The sequence below is a fragment of the Schistocerca gregaria genome, chromosome 3 (genome assembly GCF_023897955.1).
Source record: "Schistocerca gregaria isolate iqSchGreg1 chromosome 3, iqSchGreg1.2, whole genome shotgun sequence".
NCBI classification, from domain to species: domain Eukaryota; kingdom Metazoa; phylum Arthropoda; class Insecta; order Orthoptera; family Acrididae; genus Schistocerca; species Schistocerca gregaria.
In genome coordinates this window covers 551,314,543-551,327,383 of record NC_064922.1, presented here as the reverse complement: position 1 = coordinate 551,327,383, position 12,841 = coordinate 551,314,543, and the positions used below count along the sequence as shown (strand labels likewise).

At 43.4% G+C, this 12,841-nt stretch overlaps 1 protein-coding gene across 1 annotated transcript in view; it reads right to left on the bottom strand.

Moving 5' to 3' along the window:
* The window catches only part of LOC126354850 (G1/S-specific cyclin-D2-like), a 52,588-nt gene extending 40,670 nt beyond the window's left edge, over window positions 1-11,918 (bottom strand). Inside the window, exon 1 of the mRNA XM_050004838.1 lies at window positions 11,434-11,918. Coding sequence (XP_049860795.1) covers window positions 11,434-11,628 — 195 coding nt within the window. The 5' untranslated portion in view covers window positions 11,629-11,918. The remainder of the gene's footprint in view (window positions 1-11,433) is intronic.
* Between the last annotated feature and the right edge of the window lie 923 nt (window positions 11,919-12,841).

Sequence of the window (12,841 nt, the reverse complement as noted above, 5' to 3'; positions counted from 1 at the left end):
ATTCTGTGTGCCCATTCGATAGGGTGGTCTCAGCCTGATCTAGTCCTACATTCGTTTTATCGACATGCATTACTAGGGCCAGTCAAACAAGAAGAATAACCCGCCCCCAACAGCAACAGAATTGCCCCGTGGTGACGTCTGCCGCTAAGCACCCAGCGCTTCTGTCGCTTTTCGATTGCAATTTATTGCGCCTGTTTTACTATCTCTGTTAATACATATGAGTAAAACGAATATCGGAATAGATTGATCTGGAAGGGTTCTGTCGAATGCACACGTAAAATTCCGATTATAAAATAATTTTGTTCGTGATGGAAAACAAACCTGCGCTTTCTGTTGTCACATGCAAGACGTGAAGAGTAGTAACTGTCTGCCCGTAGTCGGGCCAATAGCCTGGCCAGGGCTTACGTCACAGGCTTGGCAGGTAGATGCAGCTTTTCTTCGCCGCGGCACTGGGTGGGTGAGAGTATGGGACGGAGACGTGCAAATAAATAAATCCTAATAAATCCAAGAGACAGAATGGATGGGTATATACGTGAGATGTTGCTGAAAACTGTACTTGAAGACATGGTGCAAGGAAAGAATCACAGGGACACAAAAAGCACGGGGACACGCCTAGATACGTCAGGCAGATCGATGATGTAGGAAGCGCAGTTATGCCGAAATGAAGAAGGTTGCTGGCAAACGACGTTGATGGGCCAATAGTAGCAGCGAATACAAGAATAATATCTGTACACTTACATATCAATATCGTCAACGTATCATACTATCTACACTAGCTCTTGTTTTAACGTAAACAAAGAGCTGAGCACCGGCTGTTCAGCAGTGACGATACGATACTGGCTTGAAGACTTCTTAACAAACGGAAGTCGGTATACTGGTATCAGTGGCGAATTGTAAGTAGCGTAACTGACACCCGTCATTCCTGAACGAAATAACTCTATGTACAGTATAAAAGTGACGTAAAAAGTGGCCGGCGGCTTTCTGAGGCTCGAAGGTGAAAACGGTAGTTGCATCATGAACAAAACTAGCAACATGTGGCGTGACCGAAAGACAGACTGCTCTTAGTGAAAAACCTGGCAGTTATCCCTTAACGTAACTAAATGGAACATTATGTTCACGAATGGGCGAAAATGTGTCATTACATCATCAATGGAACGGGTCACAAACGCCAAATATTTACCAGTCTCCCGTTCGATCAACGAAAACATAAACCACGAACGATACCTACAGTTAAACTCAAACAGTAAATATTTCCTGATGAGTCACGACAAATAAGTTCTCCCAAATACATGTCGGGTACCGATCATGATGGACAAGTGAGAGAAATTCGAAATTTTAAGAGTGTTTTCTACGCACCATCTGTGAAGGAAATGCTGTAGTCCTAAACTCACCGCCGTTTGTTGACCTTTGGCTTGAGTTAGACGTTAGAAGTGCACGTCACTACGTATAATATTCCATCCACACGGTTTGTAAGTGTAATGAGAACTTTCATTTTTGTTAACATAATTTCTGCGGTGTCTGCAGAACGGAAATAGCATAACATCCACAGAATAATATATGTTCTGATATTTCGGACATGATGGTGCAGCGCATCAAATGTCGCGAAGAAGCAAAGAACGCCTAGTAAAAGGAGATGTGACGGGAACTGCACTTTTTCCCTGAATGTAGTCGGACGAGATTCCATGTCCACTATATTGAGACGCCGACGTAAGCATAAGACGCGTCGCTACCGAGCAAATGCCTAAAGGCCATAAACAGGTGCCTCTCACCTGCTACAATGTCCACGACGTAGTACAACTAAGAACGCCACACCTCTTAGCAATAAGTATGTAAAATTGGCCATCTTCGTTATCTCTGATGCTACTAGGGGAGTTTTAAATGTTACCGTACTGAGTAAGAGTTATTCGTCGTTAGTCCCACAAATGCAACAGGAACTGGCATCAGCATTATTTCACCTAATTACACAATTCGCCTCAAGACGGAAAAAGTGTAGGCTTTCTTGTCGATTCGTCAGATTAATGTATTAATACAAATGAAATAGGAAACTATAGGCCAATTGTTGATTTGAAGTACCAGTCTACATATCATTTTTGTCATCAACAGTGCGCTGATTTTTCGTGACTAGCACACTGATGGACAAAATGATTTCGGAAATCTGTTCTCAGCAACACTGTGTAATGTGGTCCAGAGTTTGCCAACGACAGACGTCGAAGTTCAGCTTCCTAGATTAGAGTGTGGAACAATTTTGACACTGTAATACGTTAGTCAACCTCGTCATTTCATGCTGGGAATTCCGAGCAAAGGTGAAATAGCAACTTACATTAAAGGAATCAAATGAGGATTATAATTAGCACAATAAAGTGCCACGCTTGTATGAACTAAATATGAAGTATGGACAGCTGTACGTAATGCAAACTGAAAAAAAGGAACTATGGACGGAGTATGGTGAGACTGAGATACCCATATTGATATTGCCGTGTCTGGTCAAGCAAAGCGTTGGCAGTTTATCGATCAGAAGCTTCTTTCACAAGACTGATATATTAACACGTGTTAGTGCAGCAGGGTGAAAGACTCCATGAGCATGTCGCTACTGGGGTGGCACATATAGTGAATTTTAATACAGATTAGAAAGAGAGCATTCATAAAGCTGCCTGTACTTTTACCTACGCTATATTAATGTAAAATATTTTGAAGAAAGTGCGGTTTTCTGTCTTCTTGTCACTGCGACCTGTTATGACCTATGTTCACTCATAATTTTTAAACAAGATTCCAAACGTACAACGATGCCAAATTTGCAGTCCACAACTATCATTTATTGCGCCAACAACGGCAGTAAGAAACTTTCGCTCGAGAACGATTTGTCAGCACGAGGGACACAAAATGACGGCCCCAGCAACAAGGAACGTAAAAAATTTGGTTTGTGTATTTAGGCACCATAGGCGTTTCTAGTCTCAGCTTATCATTTGGCAACTATTCAGTGTTCGTTCATATATGACAGTACTATGCTTAGAGATTTCCTTTCGTAGCGTCTTTGTGTGAGGCGCTGCACGGGTTGGCGAGCTTTCATTCCCGGCACGTGATGAGTATTTCATATTGGATGAAATTACGTAGGTTTGCAATATATACTGCTTAGTGGCCGAGCGGTTATAGGCGCTTCAGTCTGGAACCGGGCGACCGCTACGGTCGCAGGTTGGAATCCTGCCTCGGGCATGGATGTGTGTGATGTCCTTAGGTTAGTTAGGTTTAAGTAGTTCTAAGTTCTAGGGACTGATGACCTCAGAAGTTAAGTCCCACAGTGCTCAAAGCCATTTTGAAGGGAGATGGTAAAAACTGTAGAGGGAGACCAAGCTTTGAATACAACAAGCAGGTTCAAATGGATGTAGGGTGTAGGATGAAGAGACTTGCACGGGATAGATTAACGTAGGGAGCCGCATCAAAGCAGTATTCGGACTGAAGATCACATCAGGAACAACAGTCTGACAAAAAAGCAGACATTACTTAAAAGATAGACAAGTCTTTTTCCTGTGATGGAATGTTCTGCGTCGTTTCGAATCGGATCAAAGCAGCCAATCAAGCGGCGGCGATTTGTACTCTTTACTGCACAGAATGCCACCAAAGAGCTTTTCGGCGCTGTTCGACGTAGTGAGAGGAACAATAGTCGCCTCTGCTTTAAATACGAATTCGGGTTGAATTTTATATACATTCCGACCGGTCTAGACAAAGCGTGAAAGTCAGTGGTCCCAGAAGGAAAAATAAATAATAACTTCGTTCCTCGTAGAGCCTGAAAGGCCAGTTAAACGGCTTTACGACGTGAATATGGAAATACGCCCGTTGTTTGTGCTCCAGAGATTGTTTTTTATACCCTGCCGGCGGAGTTTGTCCTTTCAAATAACCCAATACCCGGGAGAGCGCATGTATATGAAGCAGTCCAGACGGTACGTCACTATAGGCGCCCGCCCGGAGCTGCACAGAAAGGTCGGGTTACCCGCCGAGCTCGTTACGCCCGCCTCATCAGCGGCAAACTGGGATTCGTGGCGCGGGACGGCGGAAGTGACAGACGAGAGAGACCGCTGTGACGTACTGCACTGTCGCCAACCAGATCCAGGCGAAGCGACGGCCACATCTGATAGGCAAAACACGACAGCCGAGGGCTGCGTGTTTCCTCGCATCGCGGAATGTTTCTTTCAGGCCGTATTCAAGTGGCCTGCTTATTGAAATGTATTCCGGCATAAATTACGTGCAGGTGACACGGCGCAGAATCAGCTGTTGCTATGTAAGCCGCCGATGCCTATGGAGCGCCGCCTAGCGTGTCTGCAGCCACCGTGGCACGGCAGATGGTAGGGGTGGCCTATAGGCGGCATTGCCAGGCACTGCATGCAATAGGCCGCGAACGCGGTACTACCAGCGGAGGTGAAACATCTTCCATGTACATTACGGAACGGGGATAAGTGTTCGAATCGAACAGATGCAACCACCAGTATGTCATATTACACCTCTCACCTGTGCTACTAAAACTGATCTGTTTACTTTTGCGATTTTAAATACCTTTTATACTTTTTCGTCTTAACGTATTTTGCTATCGATTAGGCGCTTACTTGAACATTTATATAGTTGCTGCCACCTCAGTTTCATTTGTTAACAAACGAGGACGTAGAAGATGTGAAGACGATGTAAAAAAATTGAACAACTCTATGATTAGAGTTTCGACTAGAAGGAAGTACGAAGCCATTGTAAACAATTAAGAGATCCTGCCGTATATAGCATTATCAGTAAGTGCGAAGAACCAACTAAAAGGATGAGTTACGTAAATCAACGAAACTGGAAAAGTCATTAGTAAGCCGGTGCACTAAAATAAAATTGATTACAATATCGCCGCGTGCTTGAAATTAAATAGTACTTCGTAGACAGGGATTTTGCCTGAGCTATTGATGTGTCCCACAAAACAAAGGAATACGTCTTTGTTCAAACGTTAGTTTTAGCTTCTTAAGGTGTCCAAAATGGGAAAGAATGAAAGGTTTCTCGCCGGCCGAAGTGGCGGAGCGGTTCTGGGCGCTACAGTCTGGGACCGCGCGACCGCTACGGTCGCAGGTTCGAATCCTGCCTCGGGCATGGATGTGTGTGATGTCCTTAGGTTAGTTAGGTTTAAGTAGTTCTAAGTTCTAGGGGACTGATGACCACAGCAGTTAAGTCCCATAGTGCCCAAAGCCATTTGAACCATTTTTTGAAAGGTTTCTTCTGATGCCTTGATATGATGCGCAGGGCAAAGAAAGTGAACAGTGAAATGGAAGGAAAGATGTAATCAGTGTTTCTCTCGATCTGTCTCGTGTGTGGTTGTGCGTGCGTGTGTTGTTTACTATGCTAATAGTAAGTTGGATTTTCTCTCGGAATGTTTGGTACAATTAAGGGTTTAACGCCCATTCTGAGCATGATCAAATTACAATCAGCAATAAAAATGCCAGCAGGATAATCTAGTCGCGCCTTTCTTTCATGGGATCATTTGAGACAATGGCGTTCAGGACCCGCGGAAGAGCTGCGTCAGAGATCTTGAAGGAAGTTTATGGTTTGACGTCCCGTCGACATCATTAGAGACAAGATCGGAAGCTCGAGGTGGCTAAGAATGCATCTCGAAAGCAGATGATTCTGATGTGAAGGAATCATTCCGGTTTTAGTCAGGCATTATTTGGTAAACCACACAAAACTTGAACCAGAACCAAGCTCGCCCCTCCTAAATACCATCCCAGAGTATTTATTATATACTGCGCCACCTCAGTCGACAAGACAACTAACCACCGGCTTCTCATGATATTACAGCTTTAGTGAAACGGAAAACTCTTAAGACCATAGAACGTATCAATAAGCTAACGAAGAAAATAGTGCATCCCGGCGTGGGAAGTGAAATCAGCTCAGTCTTTTTATTAATTTTTCATTAAATTAAACTGATAAGATTAGGACCAATATGCTAGAGGATATTGTGTGGCAAGAAGATCGAATTTTTGGCTAATTCAACACCTAATCAAGGACGGAGTGCACCTGCACCCGTCTCTGCACGACGCGACGGGACCTCCGTCGCCTCCTGACAAAGTAGGTGCCTGAGAAATACGTCCATACATTGTGAAGAAGCACGACATTCGAAATTCAGCTCATTGCGGAACCAGTATTCAGAGCGAAATGCAGTGGCGAAAAAGGAAGAAAAGAGGACAGTTGTTCGCAACTCTTCCCCCGCAAGTTCTCGTGGTGCGTGGCTCCTCTGCACACACGCTGTCGCCTCGTGATCAACACTCGTATTTTCCCCTTCGCCGGACACATTGTTGGCGCCAGGCACGTGTCAACAAAGAAGGCGCGGATCAAGTTTATCTCTTTTAAAATGATGAGCAGATCTGCTGCACCATTGTTTGTCGTCGGGCAACTTACGAAAACACCCATCTTACTAAAGAAATGGTTCACATTCTGCTGTTTTCAAAGCTCGCGATAAAATTTCAGCTTTCGGATTGCTTGTAATATAGTTATTAAACAAGCTACTCTCCTCCAGAAAGATATCGTTTGACATGGTGACTAGAACAGGGTTATAATGCTATTAAATGAGTACTTTTATGTATCTAAGGTAGAGGACACCAGTATCCAAATACATTACTAACATTTTCAAATATCTTTTACAAAATATTTTGATGGTATACAGCGGTACTTATGTACCTTTTACTGAAATCGAAGTATGCCCAAGATCTTTGATAAGATTCAGACGAACTAAAGCGTTTTACGGGCATTAATAATGGGGCTTTTTTACTCTGAGAGTGATTTGCGGTAATTATAGTACAGTCAAAATTTTGCTCATTTCGCATAGCAATGAGGTGACTTTCCTTTCATAACCCACGCTGTGATACCTAAGCGCCTATGAGATAAATTCTTCTTTTACGAATTTTTTTAAAGTGACCTATAGTTGAAGAGCTGTAATAGAAGTTGTAGTAGAAAGAACTAGCGAATGACTTTCTTTCCAGTAGATAAAAGTAAAGTAATCTCTCCCTTAATATATGAGCCATCCTCCAGTATCGGAACTGTAAGAATAGTGACAGAACCTAGACTACACCTATACATTTAGTTGCAACTGATAGAAATACTGACGACTACATATGGACCACGAAGAAATCTAGCAGCGAAGGGTTGTTACCTAATCGCTGAAATATAAAGCACTTAAGTATGTCTCCTAAAAACTACACAATAAAAATGGTGACGAATAATCGTGTGCACCCCCATTTGAACCATTTTTTGAAAGGTTTCTTCTGATGCCTTGATATGATGCGCAGGGCAAAGAAAGTGAACAGTGAAATGGAAGGAAAGATGTAATCAGTGTTTCTCTCAATCTGTCTCGTGTGTGGTTGTGCGTGCGTGCAGGACAAAGGACGGCTGGCGTTTATTAGCGATAACATTCCATCCTATGCCCAAATTACCCTGTTCGAATCCGTAATTCCAGGAATACTTTGATTAGGTTGATAATTATTTTTTAGAATTCTGTCGTTTGCTGGGATATCAATTTTTCGAAGCTGAAAAGCCTATTCTGACCGTTCTCAATTAGGTAGAATATTGTAATAATGAACTGTGATTAGTCACCTCATCGTTCTGACGTGAATGTAAAGGGAAACTAGATATCTGTCAAATGACGAAATTAGCAACATTTCGCCTCCATTAGTCATCATGCATATTGACAAGTTTCTAACAGTATATCAAACGAACATCATTTTTTTTTATTCTTTCCTTTGAAAATTTCTAGGTGTACTGTTATACAATGGCTTAAGGTACAACAGACACCAATTTCTGCAACAGACACCACAATTGTAACATCCCATAGCTCGGCTTGTACACATAGCACAATAAGAATTTCACGTCTTCGTAATATTATAGTCAGATAACACAGATATAGTAGAAACAAAGAACTTCACCAGTGTTATTTTCATAGTAATTAAGTCTCGTGCGTTCTAACAAATTGATAGAATTAGCACATGATCAAGATCTGGCGCCTGTTTTTGTTTAATACGAAAAAAATATTCGTAAAATAACTATAAAACCGAAGTCTTAATTAATACTCTAGTTTCACTCAGCACAGGTAGATGTGTGTCAAAATAATTCGTTGTGTCCAGTGGATTCCTGTTATTGACAAACAGGCATGGGCTGAAATCAGAAGTGGAATGACAAGAATGCAATGGGGCATCGTAAAAGTAACGTATGGCAAGCGTTTTTAGACTAGTATTACTTCACCGCTCATCTGTGTATGATTCGGTTTCGTATGTGATGATTTCGTGCAAGATCAAACCTACTTACAGCAGGATCAAAAAACGACAATGACAAAATGAAGCAACTGTTCTTATGCGCATTTCTACAGCGAGCTTCGGAACCAATATTAATTATACGAAGAGAACTTAAAACATATGGACAGGAAATAGAACACCAGCGACAGATCTGGAAATAAATATTGTACAGTTATTTTTCAGTGTTGTGAAGGCTCTACGAAATGTACGTCAGATACTCGTACAAGGCGCCAGCAGAAATTTATCCGGGGTCGGACGGGTTGGGAGAGACAAGATTTTAACGTTGCTAATTTTGGCATAAACGAGGTGATCATTTTCCACGTGTGCCACGGCACAGTAACTAAATTTTTTAGAGTGACATAAAATTACTATATTCCAAATAATAAGACGGTTATCCATTTACTTCTAGGAGTGTTTGAGAAATTTGCAACGGATAAAAACTGTGTGCTCTAGTTTCCAGATTGACTGTGAGACTCACTTTTCTCTCCTGCGGACGACTATGGTCTGATATCTTCTGGCATTCACTACGCGAGTGGTGCTTGCAGATGTCTGTATACAGTAACAAGACTCCTATAACCGTATTCTTAACGTCTCGGAGAGAACACTTTGTTCCCTAAGCCTGTCCTGCACTTGTCATATGACATCCAGCACAGCTGAGGTTTCCACAAAAATCTTCAGGGCTACATAATGGCAGTCGCTTTATTCTCTGCTTCAATAGTACTTAAAATGGCGTCGCATTAGTTGCGCGAAATGAAAACTGATGCTGATAATTTTTTATCGTTCGTCGGTATGAGCTCAGCAACATTAGACACCTACGGACCTGCTTCTTTCCTAAAGAGATTCACTCGGGAGTCAAGGGCGGAGAGGTGCCAGACGGCGGCAACTCCCCGCTCCCCACGGCAGCCCAGACCTCTTCCCGGTGCCCACAATCCGTTCTTTCATTCGGTATCACCTGTAAACACGACTGGGAATCGAACCGACCGAAGATTTGGTGTGTCGCGAGATAAAACTTCCGGCCGACATACAACAGCGTCTCCCATTCATGGCGCGGGGACAGATGTGCGTGCGTGGGGGCTAATCCGGAGCCGGCCGGCTCTCACATACGCACGCACACACACGCACACGCATCTCGGCCCCTCAGACGGACGTGCGTCCAGCACCCCAGTCATAGCCCGCCGCCGGCCGGTGCAGCTGCACTCGGCACCTCGCCCCCACAGAAAAACAGGTGTAACCGTCATCCCTGCCTCGAGACACCAGTCGTGTCTGCACTGAATTAAGGCTCCGCGCTTACTTATACCACCAAGACAGGGAATTCCGTACACATCGCGGTACAGATTCGAATACCGTTTAGGCACCAAAGATTACTCACTGTCTGCGAGAGAACATACAACGCCTTTGAACAGTGACGAAGCGAATCCTTAGCGTTTACATATTTATCCCAGTTTTTTGCAGCAACATCGGTACACCACACATACCTTAAATGTCACCAAGATCGTTGACAACCATTGATTAAGAAACTGTTCAAGTTCACTGTTAACCTGTAACAGGCCTCTTTACCCGGAACATTTTTCAAGAATCGGTGCCACGACGCAGCGAAGTTCTAAACAAAGAATCGAAAAAAATAGCCGTGTTGCTCGTCAACAGAAGTAGCTATTTGTACGCCCCACTGTTACCCTGATGATCAGAAAAGTCACCAGAAATACATTATTTATTGCACAAGTTGCACGTCCGGAGGATGTATACGGGAACACATGAAAGCTTGTGTGAGAATCTTACGTCTATGTATTTTCAACACTTAACACGTCGTTCGATACTTCATACACGAAGGCGTTCGATTAACACTACGCTTAATTCAGACCACAAACTTCCAAGTCGCCTTCGTAGGCAACACAACATTCCACCTATATTGAAATGAACCAACTTTTAATTATTGACAACCGACACTCATTTGACAACAGTTACATTTGTGGCTAAGCAAGTAATGTCTTTAATTTAAGAAAACGACTATAAGGTGTCAACAGAACGATGGCGGTTTCCTGCGTGTTCTTACGTAAAATTTTCGTTAGCGACATACTACTTACGAAAGGGTTCTTCAAAATGAAGTGCGAATTTGTAATATCAATCCACCACCGACAAATCGCGAAGTCGACCTACCGCTTATCGCTTAGAAAGAAGACTACGTGCAGTTAACGCTCAGGTTGAAAGCACCCGAAAGTAGTAAAAGTCTCATTTACATACCGAAAGTATACTTGGATGTTATTACTACATATGTAACCACGGAACAGCTGGCAGCCATAAATGCCAAATCACCGCCATCGTACCTTATTGCGACAATGACAAGTTTATATGGAATAATTTCTACTGCTGCAGTCACCTTTTACTAATATTTTATTAGTGACTGCAGAAGTATAAACTATTCCACATAATCTTGTAATACAGTCGCAGATCTCACACAACATCCATATAACATGAATAAATGCCATATGTACACGTCACTAGTGAGGTTTCTCACTCATACAGTAGTCTGTCACAATTAGACGTGAGATATTAGTTTCTTGATGTGGAAATGATTCCAAGAAAATAAGTCTTCTTCGTCATGGACAATTTTTTTTAAGAATAACGACACTCGCTGTCCAGCAAAGAACATGGCTATCAATTCTACATGCAATCTGGAAATATGCCAAAAGTGGCTTCCCTGTTGGCTTCGAAATCATATGACCGATTCGGACGGAATCTACCAGAGACGACGTACTCTTGGACGTAGTTTCAGCTAGCGAAGACAAGATTATCAAGAAGGTACAAGTATTTATGAGCATGGGATTAAGTGCAGTTTATTACACATTTCAGTCCTCAACACGAAATAATCTCATCTACGAATGTTCTCACACTTACGTCATCATGTACATCGGCAACTATGTAAGTTTCGCCTGCGCCATTAGTATGAACGATAATGATATCAGCAGTTTGTATGAACGATGATGATATTACATTGTTATGATAAAACTCGCCCATGCACTACTGTTCACTTTAGCACGTATGTACTGCAGATTGGTAAATGATCAAACTGTTGCCTACAGTGAGAACATACAAGACGACAGTACGTTAGACAAGTACCTTGGATGGCTAGCTCACTCACCTCGAGCATCCAATCGGCGACGATGTCTCGCATTTCCGGCGTAATTTCCTTCTGCACAGTTCTGAAATAAGAAGTAGACGGCGTATATCGCTCTTCCGTCCGTAATAGCCCTTCGAGTACGCGATCGTCCTTAAGAATCACTTGGTCGGCGTAGGCTCTACACTCACGTTCATTCTCCGAACACAATAAATCCATAATGGACTGCTATCACACGCACTTTTGCAAATTCCCAGTGCACTTCAACGATCGAGGAATAAAAGGAGCAATATCCAAGGGGTTTCGCCGGTTTGGGATCTATAAAATTAAGGAGACAGATGCGTCCCGTAGACGCAGATTAGGCAGTTTGCGAGAGCGGGTCAGCTGCCAAGGAGCGCCCCACAACTGTGCGCTCGAGCCGGCTTACTGCGAACAGCTGACCGTGATCTCGGGAAGCCGTGGCACAGCTCACTGACACTTCCGAACCTGGCGAGCGACCAGGCCAGAATAACCAGCGGGGCTCCTCCGCTGGCGGCCAGCGCGCGGGAGGGGGTTTCCTGCCGTCCCCACCACTCCCCACCCTTCCCGGGCGGCCGCACGCCGCTACTACTCGTTCCGCAAACACTTATTTCGAAAATTCTCGAAATTTAGCCTTCATTTACGCACAAGTTAACCCAATATCCTCATTTTAAGCCCACTAATATCCTTCTGCCAATAAACCGTTCTTTCAGTAAGATCTGATGAGAAATTTGGTGCTTGGAATTTGTCCCCCTCCACTTCCCCCTCCGTGATCCGGACGTCTCTCCCTCCGATGGGGCAACTCGGCTCGCGTGCAGGCTCCTCAGAAGAGATCCAGCTGCCTCGAGAGCTGCGCGTTTCAGAAGGCCCTCAAATTTGCGTCTCTTGGACGAGTACCGATATATCGCCGAGATACCGAAATCAAAAGAAAACCACTTTCTGTGTTTGCTCACTACCCTTTTTATGTCAGAAAATCTCATTTTTATGCTCCTTTGCCTCCCACCTCCTAGAACACGGTCTCCGCGATGTTCCATCGCGGTAGGTGTGCAACAAAGTAAGTAATATTGAAACTGTGCGAGTCCTCGACTCAATTGCGCTAGTCCGAGATATAGGCGAGTCGTGGCGTATAAAATACGGTCTTGCGGCTGCCCGTAACGTCTCAATTTCGCTACTTTTGCGCTGTGATACACATAATGCACCATTTCAAAATATTAACGTTTCTTGGAAATGAGTAGTCTTGTTATTTTATGTATCAATGTGTCTTGGTGTTAACAATATAACGGGATGAATTGCGCGCAGTCTGTTTCTAGAGGATCCATTTATAGTTTCTGCTCTTTGAAAACTCGTCAAGGAAATTCTGCGAAGTTCGAGTTGAAATGAGGTGAGTGCTACTTTTTTTTTTTTTTTCTCCGTG